The sequence below is a fragment of the Drosophila mojavensis genome, unplaced genomic scaffold (assembly GCF_018153725.1).
Source record: "Drosophila mojavensis isolate 15081-1352.22 unplaced genomic scaffold, ASM1815372v1 contig_136, whole genome shotgun sequence".
Taxonomy (NCBI): Eukaryota; Metazoa; Arthropoda; class Insecta; order Diptera; family Drosophilidae; genus Drosophila; species Drosophila mojavensis.
The window spans coordinates 5,576,727-5,597,487 of NW_025318667.1; the positions used below are offsets into that span (position 1 = coordinate 5,576,727).

General features: G+C 37.2%; 2 protein-coding genes and 1 long non-coding RNA gene across 3 annotated transcripts in view; 2 read left to right on the forward strand and 1 right to left on the reverse strand.

Annotated features, from left to right (window-relative positions):
- Positions 1–2,021: 2,021 nt before the first annotated feature.
- On the reverse strand, positions 2,022–4,071 carry LOC6586000. The gene is made up of 3 exons (XR_006356941.1): positions 3,694–4,071; positions 3,017–3,623; positions 2,022–2,944 (listed from the first exon to the last, which is right to left on the reverse strand). It is a non-coding gene; the product is annotated as an uncharacterized LOC6586000 (long non-coding RNA).
- A 134-nt stretch (positions 4,072–4,205) lies between these two features.
- LOC116804626 (anaphase-promoting complex subunit cdh1-like) lies at positions 4,206–13,065 on the forward strand. The gene is made up of 2 exons (XM_032733103.2): positions 4,206–5,447; positions 11,628–13,065. The coding sequence occupies exons 1-2, from the start codon at positions 4,949–4,951 to the stop codon at positions 11,807–11,809; spliced, it is 681 nt and encodes a 226-aa protein (XP_032588994.1). The 5' UTR covers positions 4,206–4,948; the 3' UTR covers positions 11,810–13,065.
- A 3,815-nt stretch (positions 13,066–16,880) lies between these two features.
- Positions 16,881–20,761, forward strand: part of LOC6586002 (putative uncharacterized protein DDB_G0286901) — a 41,142-nt gene continuing 37,261 nt past the window's right edge. Inside the window, exon 1 of the mRNA XM_044007467.1 lies at positions 16,881–17,109. Within this exon, the coding sequence (XP_043863402.1) occupies positions 16,983–17,109 (127 nt within the window). The 5' untranslated portion in view covers positions 16,881–16,982. The remainder of the gene's footprint in view (positions 17,110–20,761) is intronic.

The window sequence follows — 20,761 nt, forward strand, 5'->3', positions numbered from 1 at the left end:
TGAACCGTCTCGCTGTAGCTCCTCCCGCCCTTGTAGTACTTCAATGCATCCACTATGGATCCAATCGGCTGCTGTAGTTCGGAATAGTAGCCCAGATTCTTGGCACTACCACCGATGTTCTGATTCTGGGCAGCTGCTCCGATTGACTCTGGTTTTGGCAGCTCCTTGCCCAGCTGCTTTGCCTTGCCTGGCTCTACCTCAGCTGTATCGATGTAGCACTTCCCGCCTTTATAGTCCTTGCATGAAAACACGTTGGATGCCAGATCCTTGACATTGCCATCGATGCTCTGTCCCTGAGGATCTGCTCCACTCGACTGTGGCTCTGACTGTGACTCTACCTGAACTGACTCGCTGTAGCTCTTCCAGTCCTTGTAGTACTTGAATGAATCCTTTTCCGGTCCAGACGGCTTAGGCAGCTCGGGATAGTAGTCCAGATTGTTGGTAAAAAAGGGCCTATCGACGATTGGCTCAGCGCAACTATTATCGCTGGCTTTCACCGGGGTCTTCTTACCTCTGCGCCTTTTATCGCCGTCCATCTTTTTGTTTGCCGTACTCATTTAAATAAAATAGTTACTTATCAAAACAAACAAACTGTATTTCGATATGAATTGTGCATAGAATTTCAGTATTCTACAACCTGACATTTGACAAGCATCGAACAGCCTACTTGACACATTGAAATAAAACCCACAAGTTTCATAACGGAGGCGAGGGGCAATCCCGACAAGCCCATGATATCGATATATATCGATAGATATAGGAGGCAGCTCGTAAATAAGTTAACATAGTCGTTCACACAGGGAAAAGGCCGCCCATCTATTTATGTAAATCAAGTAGCAATATATTTCGATAGACTTGTTTTTGGCAGAATCAAGCCCTATTATGCAGTCAGGCACTCTCTAAGTAACAGTACTGTTGAGAACCATTTTGAATAGTTCATTTCTCGCTCCTTTTCTCTCGTTCTCTTTCACTCCCTCCTATTCTCGCAGAGCGTGCACTCTGTCTGGCACTCTCTTGCTCTCCTTTACTTCTCTATCTCTCATATACTCATTTACTCTCTCTCATTACTTACTCTCTCTCATGCTGTCTCCATTTAACTTGCTCTCCTTCTCTACCTATTACTGTATATCCATATGTGTTTTTCTTCATATCTCTCTCCATAGCTTTTCATCTCTCTCTCTTGCACTTGTGTCTCTCTTTCACACTGCTAGAGAAATTCTCCCTCTTTCTCTCTTTCTCATTCTCTCTCTATAGCTTTTCCCCTTCTCTTTCTTCATCTCTCTTTGTCTCTATTGTTTTTCTCCATTTCTCCTTTCTTATCTGACTCTCTCTCTTTCTCTCCATCTACCTCTTTCTCGTTCTCTCCCTTTCTCTCTTTCCCTAATACTCTCCCTCTTCCAATCACTCTCTCTCTCTCTCTCTCTCTCGCTTCCATTTCGCATTTAGGGTAACTATGAATGCATATTAATGAAGAAGAAAACTTTTATAAACCTGAGTACCATCGCTGAAGCTCTGCTTATCATCATATGAGACCTGCAGCACATGATGATGCTGAAGCTTTGTTCCCCAAAGAAAATAAATGCTCTGTGTGTGCTCCGACTAGTTCTTGCTGTATTCGTGAGTATATTTTCATTTTCCATTCATTGTTATTATTTTGGATTTATTTTTCTTATATATTTTCTGCTCATTTTTTTTCACGTTTCAAGCTCACATCGTCGCTTAGTTGATAAACGAACGCGTTTGCGAGCGGACCTGCCACAAGGCAAAAACAGAAGAAACAAAACAAAGTTCGAGTGACTCCAGTATCGGCTAAGAATTATAAATATATATATACTTTATATATATATATACATAGAATGCATGGGTGAGTATATGCAGAGAGAATGCAAATATTTCGAAATATTTGTTTTAAGACCCCTAAAAGTCGATATGGATATTATATTATATATACATATATGTATGTCTATGCTTCCATCTATAGAGACCTCGTTGCTAAAGCTATCAATGCTCAAATCAAATAGTTCATTTGTTTTTTGTAAATTTTTGTAGTATACAATAAAATCCAATCATAATTTTTTACCTCAAACTATTTTGATGTTTTTCAGGCAATTTCTGGGCATATTTTCATCGATCCCATTCAAAGTTCAAGTGATAGAGTTGAGAGTTTTACTCATTTGTCGTGACACGACGGCGATTTTAATTTTACATCAATCGACGGACTTCAAAGATATTCATAATTAGGTAAGCACAAGGTCATTATTATTATCATTTATTACATTGATTTGTATATATGTATGTATCTCAATTTTGAAATACTTCTCAACGGAAATTCGGTTTCCCCCTTAGTCAATCGATTTGTTTTTTTTTTTTTTTTTTTGCTTTTCGCTTTATTTGCTTGACTTCCTTGTGTTATTTGCATTTACCTGCACATTTGACGAGAGCTCGCGTCTCAGAGAAAAAATAAAACAACAACAACAAAATGAAACAAGAGTCAAACATGACACACTGACACAATTTGTAAAGCCTGATTGTGGCTACCTCTCTCTCTCCACCATTGTCAGCCAGATCTGCAGCTCATTTGCGTGTGCCCCAATTTGCTAAAAAGGGGAGCTTTACACACACACAAACACACACACACACATCTATAATGAGCCTCAGCGCGTGACTCAACGTTGGAGCATGCATTTGACTTGCTCGTGATAAAGTTGACGCTGTCACAAATCTTGAAATTAAAACGCAATTGGCATTGGCATTGGTCTCTGGGAGGGGGACTGGGCAGTGGGATGCAAGCATTTGCATCCATTGGATGCGCTTATGCATATATGCACATTTGCATGTGTGTGTGTGTGTGTGTGTGTGTGCAAAGAGACGCCAAAGTCTGGCTAAGATCGTACGTGACGGGAGCTGCCTCGCGTCAAAGGCAATCGCGCACACATGACTTGAGCTAAAAGCAAAAAAAAAGAACATAAATGAATAATAAAAATAAATATAAAGTAAATCATAAAAAAGCGCTTACAGCAAATGCGTTGGGCTTTGTTTAGAATTGTGAACACAAAGCAGAAAAGCCAACTGCGCTTATCGCAGCGCAGCAGAGCTGCGCGCGGCTCTGTCTTCCTTCCTCTCTCTCTCTCTCGCTCTCTTTCTCACACGCTCTCGCAGCCAAGTTTCAAATTAAAGCTTTACCAAAGTTGCCGTTGCCATTAGAAAGCTTTTGGCACCGTGGGCCACGGCCGTTGCGACGGGTCGCGCGCACACCGACACGCGACAAGCGCCTGCATGTCCAGGCCGACAGGCTAACTACCTGTTGGCTAGCCGCAATGTCTTTTTAATCGCTTTGCCAGGCCATCGGCCTACCTGCATCAAATGCCTATAAAGGTGTGCGCGGGCAGGCGTCTGTAAGCAGTTGACTTTGAGTGCTCATCCTTGTAGGTCTGCAAATTAAATTACATAAATAATAATTGTGGAGAAAGAAAAACCAAAATTATAATACACCCATGCATTTAGGTAAGTTCCGTTATAATATAATCATGTTAATCATATTAGCAATGCTAAGACCACAGCGTACTAGTCCCATATGCCATACCTATAACCGTTTGGCCATATTCGCTCAAGTAAAGCATTCGCTGAAGAGAGACAAAACGAATAACATAAATTAGCATTTCCTCCACATAACAAACACACAAACATACATACATGCATACCCATCTACAGCTGTTTAGCGCGCCGAATTAAAGCAAACAAAAGCCAAAACACACGCACACACAGAAAGTTTGGCACACGATGCAGTGCGGTTGCTGTGAGAGCTTTCCTTGCTGCAGCTTGCAAGCTTTTTGGCCACTGTCTACGGTGCCGCTGTCGCTGCTGCTGCCTCTGCCGCCGCTGCTACTGCTGTGCTCCCGCTCCATGACCAAAAACCAAATGACGACACTTGAATTGGGTTAGGCGCAATTGGAGACATGCGTCAGCTGCGCGGCTGGCGCTGGCAGCGTTTACGGCTACAGCGGCTACGTCGCCGACAGCGCAAGCGTTTGTCTTTTTCTTTGTTTGCCAGAGCCACCTCGACGCCGGCGTCGCTGTTACAATTACACATGCAGCGACCGTGGGCAGCGGCAGCGCAAGTTCATTCGCTCACACACCGACACGGACACAGCCACAGACACAGACACAGACGCACGCACGAGAGAGACGCTGCGCTGCTGGTGTCGCTGCCCGTCCATTCTGAGCTTCAATCATACACGGCGGCCGCAGACGTTTATTTTGTTGTTGCTGGTCAACAAGTTAGGCAGCTGGTCGTGCAATTTCTTGCGCTAGTTTTCAAATACGAAATTCGCCAATCTTCAATCAATCCAACGTGATCAACGTCAAAACGTCAAACGAAAAAGGTCAAAACAAAAAAATATACGAAATACTAACATTTGCGAAAATAATCAAAGCAGACCAAACAACCAGCTAACGAGTTTTCTTTACAGTTTGACTGTAAGACACTCTCTGCTGTTTTCCTGTGTGAGTGTGTCAGTGTCTTTATTTTTTTTTCCCCCTCTGTTTTTTGGTGTCACTTCTCTGTGTTTTATTGTGTGTCGAAGCAATTTCTCAAGTGCTGCGTAAAACGAATTTCGCGCGCCGCCAAATTTTGACGTCAGCCGCGCGACGGGCCGCAACTGCGAGAGTTACGTTTAGTTAGCTGTGCGAGATATTCTGATATTGTGATTCGGACAGCCTATACGGGTATTTGCATTTTCCGCCCAAAGCAACAAAAGAAAAACTATGCGCGTGCCCATGCTACTGCTGCGATTACAACTAATACGACAAGAGCAAGAGCAAGAGCCAGAGCCAGAGCCAGAGCAAGAGCAAGAGCAGCAAGCAGCAACAGCAGACGAAGGGGAAGAGGCAGAGAAGCAAGAGAAACAACATCGCCAATTCTGCACAGTGAGCAAAAGGCGCACGTAAAATGCAACTCGTAACGTCAACAGCGAGCGTCAACGCCAGCGCCAGCGTCAACGGCAGGGGCAGCGTCTCCCCTAACGGCATTTTAGGAGCTTCCATTGCGTACAAACGCAAGCCCGATCAGGAGCTGGAGCTGCGACGCAAACAGCACAGAGGCAATTATAATGCGTACGGCTACAACAACAACTCTTACTACGATAACAACAACAACAACAATTGTAATGGCAATAGCTACGGGTATGGCGACCAACGCAAGCAGGTGGGCAAAATGTATTACAATTCAAAGGCGCGTCCACCGTGGGCCAAATATCGTACGCCGATATTCATAACAGCAGCAACAACAGCAACGATGACAACAACAACAACAAATTCAGCGATTGCAGCAACAACAATGCCAGCAGCATTTCTCAATACCAGCAACAGCAACAACAACAACAACAACGATCAACCGTTAACTACAAACTCAGTACCAGCAGCAACAACAACAACAGCAACAACGACATGTGAGTCTCTTGTTATTGTTATTGCTTTGCTCTTGTCTCCGTGCTGTACGCTATGTCTCTGCTGTTTTTTGTTTTGTTTTGTTTTTTTCTTTTTTCATTATTGTTATTTACTTATTTTTTTGATGTGATGTTTTCTTCTTCGTTGCTTTGTTTTTGTTTTGCGCAGTCAGAGCACATAAACAGAGTCAACGTTATCGCGTTGCACGTTTTGCACAACGACAACAGCGACAACAACAACAATAATGCAAACAGCTGCGCGCTTGTAAAGAAAACAGCTGATTGCCGTGCACAGCGTGACACAGTGGTACAAGCCACGTAAACATTTGTGCAAATAGTAATTATGGCGGTATTAATTCAATAGTTAGTTTCAAGTTAAATGTGAAACTAAAAGAAGCCGTTAAATGATTTATATATATCGAATGCGTATATAAGATTTATATATATATATTTATAAGATATAATGGCAAGCAGTTTTATTTCTTTTATTTTCGATTTGCCCAGAAATTCAAATTATCGAGAATTTTGTATCTAAAACGAACCTTTTTCAGGGGGATAGAATTTTTGCAATTTATCGCTATTTTCGATTTAGTGGGAAACAAATTATCGAAACTGGACTGTATTATATAATTGATTTCATTATAGATAGAATTTTTTTCGATATATCGCAATTCTCGATTTAGAGGGGTACAAATTATCGAAACTGGACTGTATTATCACTGTATTATTACTATATGTAATTTATAATTTATTTACTATAATTTGCTTATTAGTGCTTATTGGCATAGAAGCTATAATAATAGTTATTTTTTTATTTTTTATTTATTTATAAATATTATTTGGTTTTTTCTGTTTGTTTTTTTTTTTAATTTTTAATTTATTTATTTTTTTTTTATTTTTATTATTATTATTATTTTTTTTTTTTTTGTTGAATTTTCAGTACATATAATTAATGTACAATATAATTGTGTAAAATAGTTGTGCAATTTTTAAATTTTTTTTTTAATATTATGAATAGAGTTTAGAGAGCAATCCAATTATTGATGTCCTTGGATATTAAGTTATCAGTAATGCTTCATTTATATATACTTTTGGTAGTACTACTTTCAGTACTAATTCTTATATTGTATAATTGAACTATAATCATCATGATCATCATCATATTATTATTATAAAGTATTACTTATTTATTTTTTATTATTTATTTACTATTTACATTCAAAACTCAATTCTAATCGTTATATATGTATATACTTACATCGTATTTTGTATCAACTCTATAAATCAAGTTCAAACAAAAAAGATGCTCGTAACATTTGTTTATCAGTCAACATTTATCGTTAAACATATATTTGAGGGGGAAATGTTTATGCGCTTATATTATATTTAAGCACTGTAAAGCACATATTTCCGAGAAGCAAAGTCCCATGAATCACTTATGCCGAAAACGACAATTGGCGATCTCTCACACATGTACGCCCCGGCGATCTATCTGGCCAGATATATGTACATACATAGATCTATCTACATTAGGCATCCATCTATCTTTCTTGAGTCTGAGTAGGAAAAGATTTATATTGAATTCGAGTGGCGTCGCCGACAACCCGGCAATGATGCTGCAAATTGATGCCGGCCAAGGATAAACAAGGCATTACGCGTTGCGTTCTATTCCCCCCCCACACACACACACACACACACTCACACACACACATACATATGTACATATTTATATCTGCTAAGCAATGCGCCATTAAGAAAATAATAATTAAAATCATAAATGCAAACACATGCACTTAAAAGACGATGATCAGAGGAGAGCAGCAACAACAACAACATCAACAACTACAGTGAGGCAACGCACTCAAAGAGGTTAAAGCACGGCAATGAACTTGAAAGCCAAAAGTTTGTTATTTTCGAGGTTAAATCCATATGCCACCCCACTGTTTATGTGTGTGTGTGTGTGAGTTTATCTATGTGTGTGTGTGCGCCTGTCAGCTAGGGGCGCGGGGTTGGTTGGGCTCTCAGTTTGGCATTGGCATTGAACATTTTTCTGCAATTTGCCTTGAGCTTTCTACTCCTTTCCCCGTTCTCGCACGCCCCTATTCTCTTCTCACTCTAGCGCTATCTTAAAAAATTATCAGCAGTTTCTGTTTAGCGTCGCATATCGAACAAACCCAAATGTATTGCCCAAAATTGAATAAACAATAGGTTCAATGCACTAAACGCGCAGTAGAATTCAATTGGCAAATATACAAACATTCTCACGCGCTCGCACATGCCTCTCTCGCTCTCTATCTCTCTTTCACTCTCTCACACACGCGTACACACGCGCACACAAAGCCATTCAAGCTGATGAGCTTTTAGAGCTTTTTGCGGGTGCTGCTGCTGATACTGCTGCTGTGCTGTAAGCTAACAGTCTGCTGTTAATGCACAGACACACACACATGCACTGCCAGCTACCTCAATATTTCTACTCTGCCCATCTGCTGGTGCTGGTGCTGCTGCTGTGCTGTTAGCCAACAGTTTGCTGTTATGCGCACACTCATGCACTGTTAGCTACCTCAACATTTCTACTCTGCCCATCTGCTGCTGCTGTTATCGCTTTAATCTTTTTGTTGTTCTTTTTTTTTTGTGACTTTTGAACGTGTTGCCCATTCAACCCGCTGTTGTTCATGGCTGAAATTATTATTTATTTGCATATATTTGTCATACGCTCTGCCATTGCAAACTTATCGCCAAATTGTTGCGATAAGTCTTATATTACGCATACGCCGCCGTATCTGCATCTGCTGCTACTGCAGCAACAACAACAACACAAATTTTGATAAATGTTGCGTTTGTTTTTTTTTTTATTTATTTATTTTTATTTCGCTCTGAATTAACAGCAATGTCAATGGAACTTGATGCAATTTCACTTATTTATAACTGCGCACAATATTATCGTTCTGAAATTGCATGAGTTGAGTCTTTCATAAATATTTATGAAATATACAAGTACAGATATCCGTATATCTGTTTCTTAAGAAATTGACTGAAAATTTAACATTGATTTTGTTAGGAAATAGAACTTATATCAAATATTACCAGCGAATTTCCTGTGTTTCTAAGGTAAATATTAAATATTACGCATACGCAACATTGCCAAAAATATTTATTAGTTACTATTAAATAAAAGTCATTTATTTTTTTAAGTTTTTTTTTATAGTTATTATTTTTTGTATATTTTGTTTGAGCATTCTTTTTTTTTTTTAATAAGTTCATAGATTAATTTTGCTAATATTTTTAAATTATTTGTTATAAAATTTGTCCTTATTAAGCTGAAATTATTGAAAGAATATATATATATATATATATGTTTATTATTTATTTTATCATTAGTCATTTATTTAAATCTTAACTTTTTCTCAATATAAAAATTAATAATTATTAGCTTGAATTTATTTTATTCATATTATAATTATTGAATTAAAATATCAATAAATATATCGTAATAATTAATTAATTATAAATTATGGAAAAATATCGGATTACATTAGCTAAGTTTTTTTTAACAATTTGTGTTTTATTCTTAATGTATGTGAACATTTTAAAATTGCATTTTTAATTTAAAAAACCAACATAAACTAAAGCATTTGCACCTGTCGCCGTGTCAAATATTAATGAGGATGTTTTACTTAATTGTTGTTGTTATTGTTTCTTTTTATACCCTGAACCCATTGAAAATGGGAAATCAGGGTATAATGGTTTTGTGAAAAAGTATGTAACGGGCAGAAGGAGGCGTGGCAGACCCCACAAAGTATATATATTCTTGATCAGCGCGACAAGCTGAGTCGATATAGCCCTGTCCGTCTGTCCGTCCGTCCGTCCGTCCGTCCGTATGAGTGCGTCGATCTCAGAAGTTACAAAAGCTAGAGAGCTGAAATTTGGCAGGCATACTCGTGTGTACCATACGCAGTACGAGTTTGCTTTATTTTTTCGATAAATCGTTCGATAACTTTTTTATCGAGAATAATCGAAAAATTGATTTTGTTTTTTTAACCTAATTTAAACACTTTTAGACCTGGAGTCTTCAAATTTACGTTGTATATAAAGTTAATCGATACAAAGATTTTGTAATTTACAGATTTTGGATACCACGCCCCCTTTTCCCCCAATTTGTAAAAAACGCATTTCAAGTACTAGAGACTTGTGCTTTGGAATGTGCACACATATTCACCATATGATTACACTCTAAAAGTTTCATTAAGATCGTGTGTCTACAAAAGAAATTATTCAACAAATAAATTCTCATAATATTGCCCACACTGCAGCGCAGCCCAAGCGCAGTCGCTGCTTACTGCGCAGTTAGCAGAGCGCAGGCTTATGCATGCGTGTGGATGCATGTGTATGTATGTGTGCATAAAATAAGTCCAGAATGATTAGAATATCAGCTTGGAGGGTTCAGGGTATCTCCTAGTCGAGCAGTCTCGACTGGAGCGTTCTTACTTGTTGTTTTTGTGCTGATGAAATGCTACGTAAAGAAGCATTTAGAACGATTTTAATGTCCGACTGTCGTCGTTTCCAATTAGACTTCCGTTGCGCCAATCAGACGAAACAGTTAGTCAAGTGCTTCCGCAAGCGAAGCTTAGTCAATGCTCAACTGAAGTGCAGTTATGCCACGTGCCCGACAGGTGCACTGAGTGTGTGTGTGTGTGTGATGTATGATGTGTATATGTCTCTGGAGCGTGTGTGTGAGTGTGTGTGTGTGTGAGTGTGTGTGTATTTGTGCATTACTTCCTGTGCGTAATCGGCGTAATGATGAACAAAGCAAGAGCAAACAGACAGGAAACGAGGCGAACAGCAAAAACAACAGCAAAAAAACAACAACAACAACGAAAATTCTTGTTTTCGTTGTTTTTACGGTCGACCATGAGCCAAGAATGCAACGCAATGCAAATTGAATGACAACATGCACAATATGCTGATAATTTACAATTTATTAATTATTTAGCGCACTCGACACAGCACCTTCCCTCCTACGCCTCCCTCCCCCCATCCCCCTCCCCCTCCTCTGCCCACCATCTTCCCTCCACACTGGGCGCAGAGTCAAAATTTCGCCTACCCCAACAAGTTGCGTCGTTGTGGCTAGGCAAGGACAGCGTCAGTGCCCGTGGCTAAGGTTGTTGATGCCACAGATCGAGATATACATACACACACACACACACACGTACTTACACACTGTATTCATATATATATATATATAGTCTCGTTGGTTCAATAAACCTGGCCTGCCCAATATTTTGAAATTGCGCCAGTTGAACGAACTTGTTGTTGTTGTTGCCCAATGGCCTGCCGCAGACGCAACAGTTGTTGCCATCATTGTGCTGCCAGCCGCGCAGCCAGCGGCGCTGCCAACGTCTCTGCTATCATCAAATTAACAGAATTTGCTGCAGAAAGTTCAAGCACCTGCAATGACATCGCTTAGCTTTTTTCTAAGTGCACGCGAGCGACCTCTCTCTCGCTCTCTCTCTCTCTCACTCTCTCACTCTCTCCTACACATACACATAGTCACACTCACAATATGATTGATGTTAGTGAGAGCTTCGAATGCTCCCAAGTGCAACAAGCACAACAACAGTAACAGTAACGATAACAGTGGCAGCTGCTCACGATTGAGTCTTTTAACAGTGGCAGTTAATGCTAAGCCTTTAACAGCCAAAGCATCATGTGCAACGGTTCGTTTCATCGATAAGCTTTTTGCTCAACTTTCTTCAAGGCTGTGGAAATTACAGTGTTAACTGCACTATTAAGTTGCTTGGCTAAGCAGATATTTCACTAAATAGAGTATAATATATGTAAACATATGATATAAATATGTATGTAAATATATACGTTATTAAGTATATATAAGCTAAATTTGCATGGATAGATCGCTTGTCCACTTGATCAGTATCAGAAGGATCTGCTGCCATCATACGAACAATATGACTAAGCATGTCATAAAACCGTTAGATATGCAATGAATATTAACAGACTAGCGTGCCATTAGCTAATAAAAGAACTTCCTTTAGGAAAGCTTAGCTAACAGAGTGCTGTTAAAATTGAACATTTTTCTGCGCTATGATTATGTTAACTATGTTGATTGTGTTAACTATCTTATTTCTGCTATTTATTAATGTTCTCTTCTTTTTCTCTCTCTTTCAGGTAAGTTAATAATTTTGTATTTTTCCTATGCATTTAACAATTCTATGGGTAAGTGCTGCTATTTTAATGTCTTTGCGCCAAGCCCCAAAAATCATATACAAAAGACACGTCGCGACGTGAACAACAAACTTCATCAAATGTTAAAGATAACCAGGAACAGTGTGGCAAATGAGCGTTACTGACTATTGAATACCCATTCATGGCCCAAACGCCAGATAGGTATTTCAATTTGCCACGCCCCCGACTGGGGTATTTACAGATATAGAGGATCTCTTGTAGTATTTTAGCTGTTATTTTAAGTTTATAGCTCTAAAACGTTTTATTTTTATTCGACACGCCGTCAAATGGGCAATGATATATACAGATATCTGTCATATCTTATTAAATTTGATCTGTCAATCTGTTCTATTTGATGCTATGATTTCTGAGCTACCTGAAAAGACATTTTCCGATTTGCCGCGCCTCTATTGGATCGTCTAGATGGTTTTTATTCAGAAACTAATATACTCATCTTTATTTTCATGAATGTGTATAAATATATATACAAAATGTATATAGAAAATGTCCAATTATTTATGATGCTAAACGCGTTAGAAATTGCGCATTTGCAAAGAGACAACAGCAGCAACAACAACAACAACAAATGACAAGTGACATATTATTAAATGTGAAACTTGTTGCATTTTGTATAAATTTCGAATAGCGCATAAATTTGGAGTAAATTGATCAAGAGAAACGAACCAAAACAGGAAATGTGTGTGGGTGTGGGAAATGTGTAGGGGATGCAGGGAGGTGGGGGCGGTAGGCGGGGTCGACGGTGTGGGTTTGTGCCAGGCGAAGTCCTTCGCTACAGTTCAACGAACCAAAAAAAAAAAAAAAAAAATAAATAAATAAATAAAATAAAATAAAAATGTTGCCAAGCCAGCTTCAGGTTGAGCTAAAACTTTGGGGGCCAACTGCGTAGCGGGCCTGGAGACAGCAGCGAGCGAAAGAGACAGCGGGGAGGAGAGAGAGAGGAAGTGAGGGAGAGGGAGCGAGAGCGAGAGCGAGCGCGAGGGTTGCAATTGCGCGTCGCTTCGCATCGCGTCGAGTCATTAACATTTTGGCAGCGCGATGTTTCATTGAACCTGAGCTCAACCAGATAGCATTAAGATTTATACACACACAAACACACACAGAAAGAGAGAGGGAGAGCGAGTGAGAGAGAGTGCGAGATGCGTACACATTGTGCAAACGAACAGATGTTAGCCTGACGCCATCTGTTGGCCGCATGACGAAACTCGAAACAGTATCACGCATCACGCATTGTGCAAGGACATCTGCTCGCTCGCTCTTAAGGTTGTTGCTCGTTAAGATGCCCCATTATGGGCAGCGATCGCTTCATCAATTGAGCAAACAAACAAAGAGGGAGCGAGAGAGATGGAGATAGAAATAGAGACAGAGAGAGAGAGAGAGAGAGAGAGAGAGACTAGCGCACCTGGAATATATACACACCTGGCTGGCATGTAAGCAGCTGTTGGTATAGACTGATGTAGATATATATGTATGTATATAGGCTATATATATATATATATATATATATTATATATATATATTTACCTATTATATTTATTTTTATATTTATATGAATTTCAAATCAATTTTTGGCAATGCTTTGTTAGCCTCAATGTGATTCATTCGTAATTCAATTTCAAATCAAACATGTTTTTCAATATTTAAAAAAAAAAAAAAAAAAAAAAAAAAGATACACTTTTTTTTTTGTAGTACTAAATACACATGCATGCTAAATATTTAAAATATTCTTAAATAACTTTTGTCTAGAAAATTGAAATATTTAGTTCTTTGTCTTTAAGAAAATGATGTCAACATTTAACAATTTTTTTTTATATAATTAATATATAATTTATTTAGTTTATATTTATTAAATTAATTCCATGAGATTTTTGCATATTCATGCTCTATATAGTTTTCCCTAAAATACATAGGCTAGCGATATTTAAGCTAATTTATTGAGTGAATGTTGTTTTATTTTGCTTTTAGAAAAGTTGTAAAAAATTTAATATTTTTTATTTATTTTATCAAATAATTTGTTTTAATTTTAACAATTTTTTTTATTGTTTTAAATGAAAAACTAAAAGAAATTTTATATTTAAAGTCTATGTTATCGAAGTACTAAAAATTTATTTTAGAAATACATAAAAATATATATATTTATATATTTATTTTTATAGATATAAACTTTGCGTTTTTCTTTTTAATTTTAACAATTTTTGTATATTGTTAAAAAAAAAAACTTTTGAAAATTAATTTTTAATCTATTTATCAAAATCAATTAATTTAGAAAAAAATGTAATATTCTAAGTATATTTCATCAAAATCATTTACCCTTTATTTAATTTTTGAATTTCAACAAATTTGTTGACTCATATTCTCAGAATATTTTTCCGAATATATAATTCTATATGGAATACTAAACTTTGACAGTTATTTCTGCTTAGATTAAAATGAGAAAACATCAAAAATTCCATAATTAATCAAATGAAATGTGAAGGGGAACAAAATGTCAAGGATTCGGCAATTAGGTATTGGATCAACTTTGTAGCTGACGTGGCTCCCATGCACTTGTTAAATATAGATATATATGTGTGTATGTATGTATGTGGATGGGGATGTATAGATAGATAGATATCGGACTGTGTCTGTCTGTCTGTGTTTTATTCTAATTACCAAACACGCATTCAGCTCAGCCAAAGGACTTGAAATGTTGTTGAGGGGCAGGCCAAAGTTTGCTGTTACTAGGAGCAGCCAAGCCCCATCCCCTGCCCCCAACCCTTATGTCTGCGGTGGCTCGCTGTGTGTGTGTGTGTGTGTGTGTGTGTGTGTGTGTGCCCCCTTACCTTGTGGCAACAAAGGCGTACGTGTCCATTTGCAATCGGCTGGCAGCAGTAAAAAAAAAAGGAAAAAATTAATCAATTCAGTTCATTGCAATCGGATGCACTCGACTGTGTAATACCCCTTACCTGTGTCTAGTATACAGATATGAATATGTATGTAGAATCTGTTAGATGTGTTCAATCTAGTGTAAGCTCTTCTTCTTCTTCTTCACTTGCCAAGGCAGCAACAGAACGTGAGAAGAGGCTCTTCATGCAGCCCCCTCAGCCCCTGCCCCACTCGATGCCCCGCTCAATAGCACTCGAATGCAACCCTTTGTGGATCACAGTGCTGCACCCTCAAAGGGTGTGTGTGTGTGTGTGTGTGTGTTTGTGGCATGTTGCATGTTGCTAGTAAGCGTCAAAAGTTGTTATAATGCGCAAGGCAAGCGCTAGCCTAGTTCTAACTCAATCGAGGACTCAATTTAACCCAAGGCTAAATATTTAACATGCTGCTAAATGCGGTTAAGTATCAGACTTGCAGTAAATTGAGATTGCATGTGTATGTATTGTCAATCATAGAAACATTCCATATGTATTTCTATGTACAATATTTATAAATATATATTAAGCATTGATTTGAAATAAATAAATGGTTGTTCTTAAACAAGTTTAGCCATAAAATTCATTCTCTATCCAGCTTGACTCACGTGCTATTTGGCATTTTGTTGTTACGATCGGATCCGCGTGCTATTTCATGAAGAGCGCACAGCTAAGAGAGTGGGAATGAGAGCGGGAGCAAGAGAGTGTTTGCAAGAGAACAGCAGATTGAAAAGAGCTGACTCAGCCTGGTACAGTGGTTAGCAGGCAAATGAACACTCGTTCAAGTGTCACGAAATAAATTATATATCTGATGTATATATTGATATATGTGATGTGAATACTGAAATATTATATACTTATATTTCAATTAAATGTGCACATATATTGCTATTTTTTATTAACATGCTCAAAAGTTAAAATATAAGCAACAAAAATCCTACTTTAATATACTCCAAATATATATAAATTACTCATTGAATGCGTTTAATATGTGAAATATACGCAATACATATATACATATACCCTAAAATAAACAAAGTCTATACATTGAACTTTTGCCATCAATCAAATCGTCTCTGCCCACGGTGGCAATCACATTTGGCGAGAGCAAATAACATAACATCATGGTTACGCTCATTTTCGACGACTGCTAACAGTGCCATTGTGAGTTTAACATAGACATGTGCTTGCGTTTAGCATGAGCTTGTATGCCAATTTTCATTACGAGCGCTCTCTCGCAACGCTCTTTAACAGTAACAGAGACAACGACAGAGCTGCGCAGCGACGCTACAAGAAAGTCAATAAGGCAAACATGTTAAGCTTAACATAAGATGCAGAAGAAGCAGCAGAAGCAAAAACAAAGCCGAACGAGACGGACGTGTGAACGGTTGGTCGGCGCGCGCACACAAGCATAAAAACGCGATTCTTAATTCCGGCCCCGTTTTTTCGTGTGCATTTCAATAATAAACGAAATCATAAATTATATATGCCCAGCCGTCGCGAATTTCTCAATTCAATTTGTTTTAAAAATACATACATATATAAATATACAAATATAAATATATTTATATTTGTTTTTGTTGTTTTTTTGAGTTGTTTTCTGCGCTTAGTCTGCGGCAAATGCAATTGTGGAATTGCTGTTACAGTTATTTAACGGGTCCATGCAAAACAAAACATGGCGTTACAACATTGTCTGCCAATAGCAAGAGCAACAACAACAACTGCAACGAGAAAAGCAAAAGCAAAAGCAACAACAGCAACAACAACTACAACACACTGGCACGCCGTAAACAAGCCAAAGGATACGCAGCACACGTTGCCGCAGACAACAATTACCGCAAGTAGCATAGAGTAGTGAATGAAGCGGCACAGCGCAAGAGCAAAGAAGAGCAACAACAACAAAAACGCACGCAAAAAACGTTTGACAAAAGGCAAATAAAAAACAACAACAACAAAAGAAAAGAAAAAACAAAACAAAATACAGAAGAAAAATAGAGTAAGAAAACGCAGCAGCAGCAGCAGCAACGCAGCAAAACTCTTACGAAACGTGAATAACGAAATTTGCCAAGAATCCAATTGGATAGCATGCAGCGGAATTCGAGTTGGAAAACAAATTGAAATCGTACAAGTTGGAAAATATTAAATAATCTAAAGCAAAAAAATAATAATAATAATAATAATAATAAAGAAATAAAAGAAAAGCGAAAAATAAAGAAACGCGCGCGCGCCTGCGCCCAGCAAAGAGAAAAAGAGAGAAAAAAATTGTTTATATAATTTTCGTTAGAAATTATTTTTATTTTATTTTATGTGCTAAGTGTGCAGTGAGCAGTGCCAAAAAAAAAAACAAAAAAAAAACAAGTTAATACCATTTAAACCAACAGCAATGGAGCAAATCACGAACTACTTTGAGCACATGGATTACGTGTCCTTCGGCGTGATAGCATTGCCCTGCGTTATCATTGCCATCTACGGATTCCTGCAGGTGGCCAGCGGCCTGGCCAAAGGCAAACGTAAGTGCAGCGTCCCTCATTGAATCTGTTAGCGCACTGACTCAATTGCCAAGAATGTGTATATACGTAGTACTCGAAACTATGTACTATAGATGTGATGTGTGTGTGTGTGTGTGTATTCAGATTTCATTCTTTAGGCCAGGCGATGAGTCAAACTGGATGTAAACCGAGCGCTGCTAGCTAGACACAAAAGAATCGTTCAACAAAAGTAACTGAAACTCGATTAGACCTGGCTGCAATGCATTTATGTTAAGTAACAGTTGTCCAATAAGAATCGCCATTCTATTGGGAATCTGTCATAGGAATTTCTATTTTGCATTCGCATTTCCAATTGTCTTGCAATGCACCTATATTAACTACCTATGTTAAGTAACAGTTGTCCAATAAGAATCGCGATTCTATTGGGAATCTGTCATAGGAATTTCTCTTATTTTGCATTCGCATTTCCAATTGTCTTGCAATGCACCCATATTAACTACCTATGTTAACTAGCATTTGTCCAATAAGAATCGTGATTCTATTGGGAATCTATCATAGGAATTTCTCTTATTTTGCATTCGCGTTTCCAACTGTCTTGCCTTTTAACATTTCTAGTTTATTATAACACGCGATATGGGTATGGCGGAGTCATAGCAACAGAGGAATGTGTATATACTCCAAAATGTATACTCGACGTATGTGTGTATATTTAGATAGATTTCGTTCTGTAAGACAGGCAATGAGCTTAGACTTTAGGTAAGCCGACTGGTACTAGGTGGCACATGGGAATAGCTCAGCAAAAATGATCGAGACTTTAACAGACTTGGCTAAAGTGCACTAATGTTGTTGAATTTACAAATACCTGTAAACATTCCATGTTAACTTGTCTAAAAAGTGTCATAATTTTCATATTATATACACTTAGTGATACATAGAGTTTATTTTTATTAGACATACGTACTAATAAGACTTTATGTTACTTAACATTATTCCTGCATTTGCAATTGCTTTGCTCTATTTATTTAACATCTTTAGCTTAACATGATACTGTAAACTTCTCTAAACAGCTCGGCGTCCCAACTGAAACCAAACAAATATGTTGGCTTAAACTCTACTTATTTGATTGAATTAACCCAAATGCCTAAATAGCATAGATCATAGAACGCGCTGTGACACATAAATCAAACAATTGCCAAGTAAATAATATGTTAAAATAAAAGAAAATAGAATTTAGCAGGCTTTTCAGGCAGCCAGTTTTAACAGCTGCAATTCGTAATGCAAATATTTCTGCTTCTTCGTATCAAAGTGGGTCTTTCCCATAGAATGTGACGTGTGCTGCTTATAGTAGATATATAGTAGATATATATACAAATACTTGTATTGTTTATATAGCATATATATAAATAGCCCCAAACTACAAGTTGAAAACGTGTTTAGCAGCAAAGACCGAGAGCTCCCAATAATTACGTAAAATCCCGTCTAAGTGTTCCAGAAAGTAAATTAAATATGTTATAAATACATATATATATATATATATATATATATATGTACTACTGCTATATCATATATACCATATGTAAATATAAATTAATATATACTTATATACATGTATGTGTGTGTGTGTGTGTATCTGCTTCTGTTGGCATGCCGGGACTGACCTATCCCTCGTTGTTTTGTATTTCTGTTCAGAATCACAATTTCGTGCAGTATCTCGAATGATAACGACGTTGAACAAATTAGGCATACAATATTGGAATATAGTATATAATTAGAAATATATGTATATAGCAGAGAAGAGATACATATTATATATGCATATAATGAGAGTATATACATATGTACATATAATACTTTTCTTATCTTATATATATTTGATAATAGGAGAAGAGAAGATTACAAATATATATCAGCTATTCTATTCTCTATATATATGTATGTAAGTAGACAAGAAGAGAAGCTATATATATTCTCGTCTAGTCACGTTTTCTCGCATCTCCTCTCAACTCCTCTCGCGTCTCTTCCAGAATTGAATAGACGAGATATGAGATATTTATCTTCTGTTCACTTCTTATAAAGGCGAGCGTAGATAAGAGGAGACTGATAGAATATATATATAATATATGCATATATCTAACTGAACTCTCGTCTCTTCTTCTTCAACCTACTCCCATCTGCAAAATTCTCTACTTACAGCAAGTAAAACTTAAAAAAAAAAACTTTAAAAGTCAAAATAAAAAACCTAACAAAAAAAAAAAAAAATCTTGATTCAGGTTTTATTTAGTTACGATCAAAAAACACGATGTTTACATAATTTGAGCAACTTTCATTCCCAACAGATAAAAAAATCCAATTCGAATTGTCGCCAAAAGGCAAAAAAAACGTTGAAAAAAAAAAACAAAAAACTAATTGGAAATTAGCACAGCGCAGCATTTGGCGGCTGACTTACTTTCTTTTTGGTTGAGAAAGGTCTATTGTTTTTTTAATCTGTTTCTTTCTTTATTTCTGATATTCCATAATAAATGTGTGTGTGTGTGGGTGTGTGTACCTGTGTGTGTGTGTCTGAATGCAAATATGAGCAGATGCTGCAGAAGATCCCAAGTTAAACACACACACAGACACACACATACACACACACACACACACACACACCTATACAACTAGACTAAGTTAACATATTTTTGTTCATCTTTTTCTGTTGTTTTTGGTTTTTATTTTAGTTTTCTCGGTTCTATTTCAATTTATATATTTTATTTTATTTGCACTTTGCTGCTATTTGATTATTTATTTGTTGTTATTTATTTAGTTTTAGTTCGCTTTGCTGCTTAGCTATTTCTGTTGACTTTCGTCTGTTTGTTGTTGCCGTCGCCTTTGGCCACTCGCAAATTGAGTTCACATATCGCGAACGCGCTTAACTGCAGCGCTGCTGACAGTGGCTGCCAAAAGTAGCTGCCACCAAACCGAACTGAGTTGATGCCCATTGAACTGATTCACTCGTCATGTGCTTGATAACTGGCTGCTAAAGTTAGCTTGCTTGGTTAACATGAATAACTTAAGGAGCTAAACTTATCCTCTGCCAACTGCCTGTTAAATATTTAGCATACAATTTTCACAGTTAACTAGGAGTTGACAACTTTAGCTGCTTGTCAAAGTGGCTGTTAATGCTAAAAATCAAGAGTATCGAGGATGATGATGTTTAACAACCTATTGAAGGACTGTTTACATTTACTATTCGCTAAGATTAAGTTCGATTAAGGTGTATGTTAACTCTGAAATGTATAGAATATATATAGCTTAACAGCCTGTTAAAGTTAACTTGTGTCATGGCTAACAGTGTTATTCAAATTAAGCTTAACATGCTGTTGGCATGGCTGTTAACATTAGACAATATGTTATATAACAGTCTGTTAAAGTTAACTTGTGTCATGGCTAACAGTGTTATTCAAATTTAACTTAACATGCTGTTGGCTTAGCTGTTTACATTAGATTATATGTTACATAACAGTTTGTTAAATTTAACTTGTGTCATGGCTAACAGTGTTATTCAAATTAAGCTTAACATGACTGTTAATATGAGAATCAGTAGACTATATGTTATTTAACAGCCTGTTAAAATTTACTTTCTTTTATTAACATATTCAAAGCGGAAGTTAAGTGAATTCTTTCTGTTAAAAGT

Excerpts from the sequence above, each read along its gene's own strand:
- LOC116804626 (XM_032733103.2), top strand. The coding sequence starts at position 4,949 with ATGCAACTCGTAACGTCAACAGCGAGCGTCAACGCCAGCGCCAGCGTC. Across the intron at positions 5,448-11,627 it reads AACAACAGCAACAACGACAT|GTAAGTTAATAATTTTGTAT; the intron begins GTGAGTCTCTTG and ends TCTCTCTTTCAG.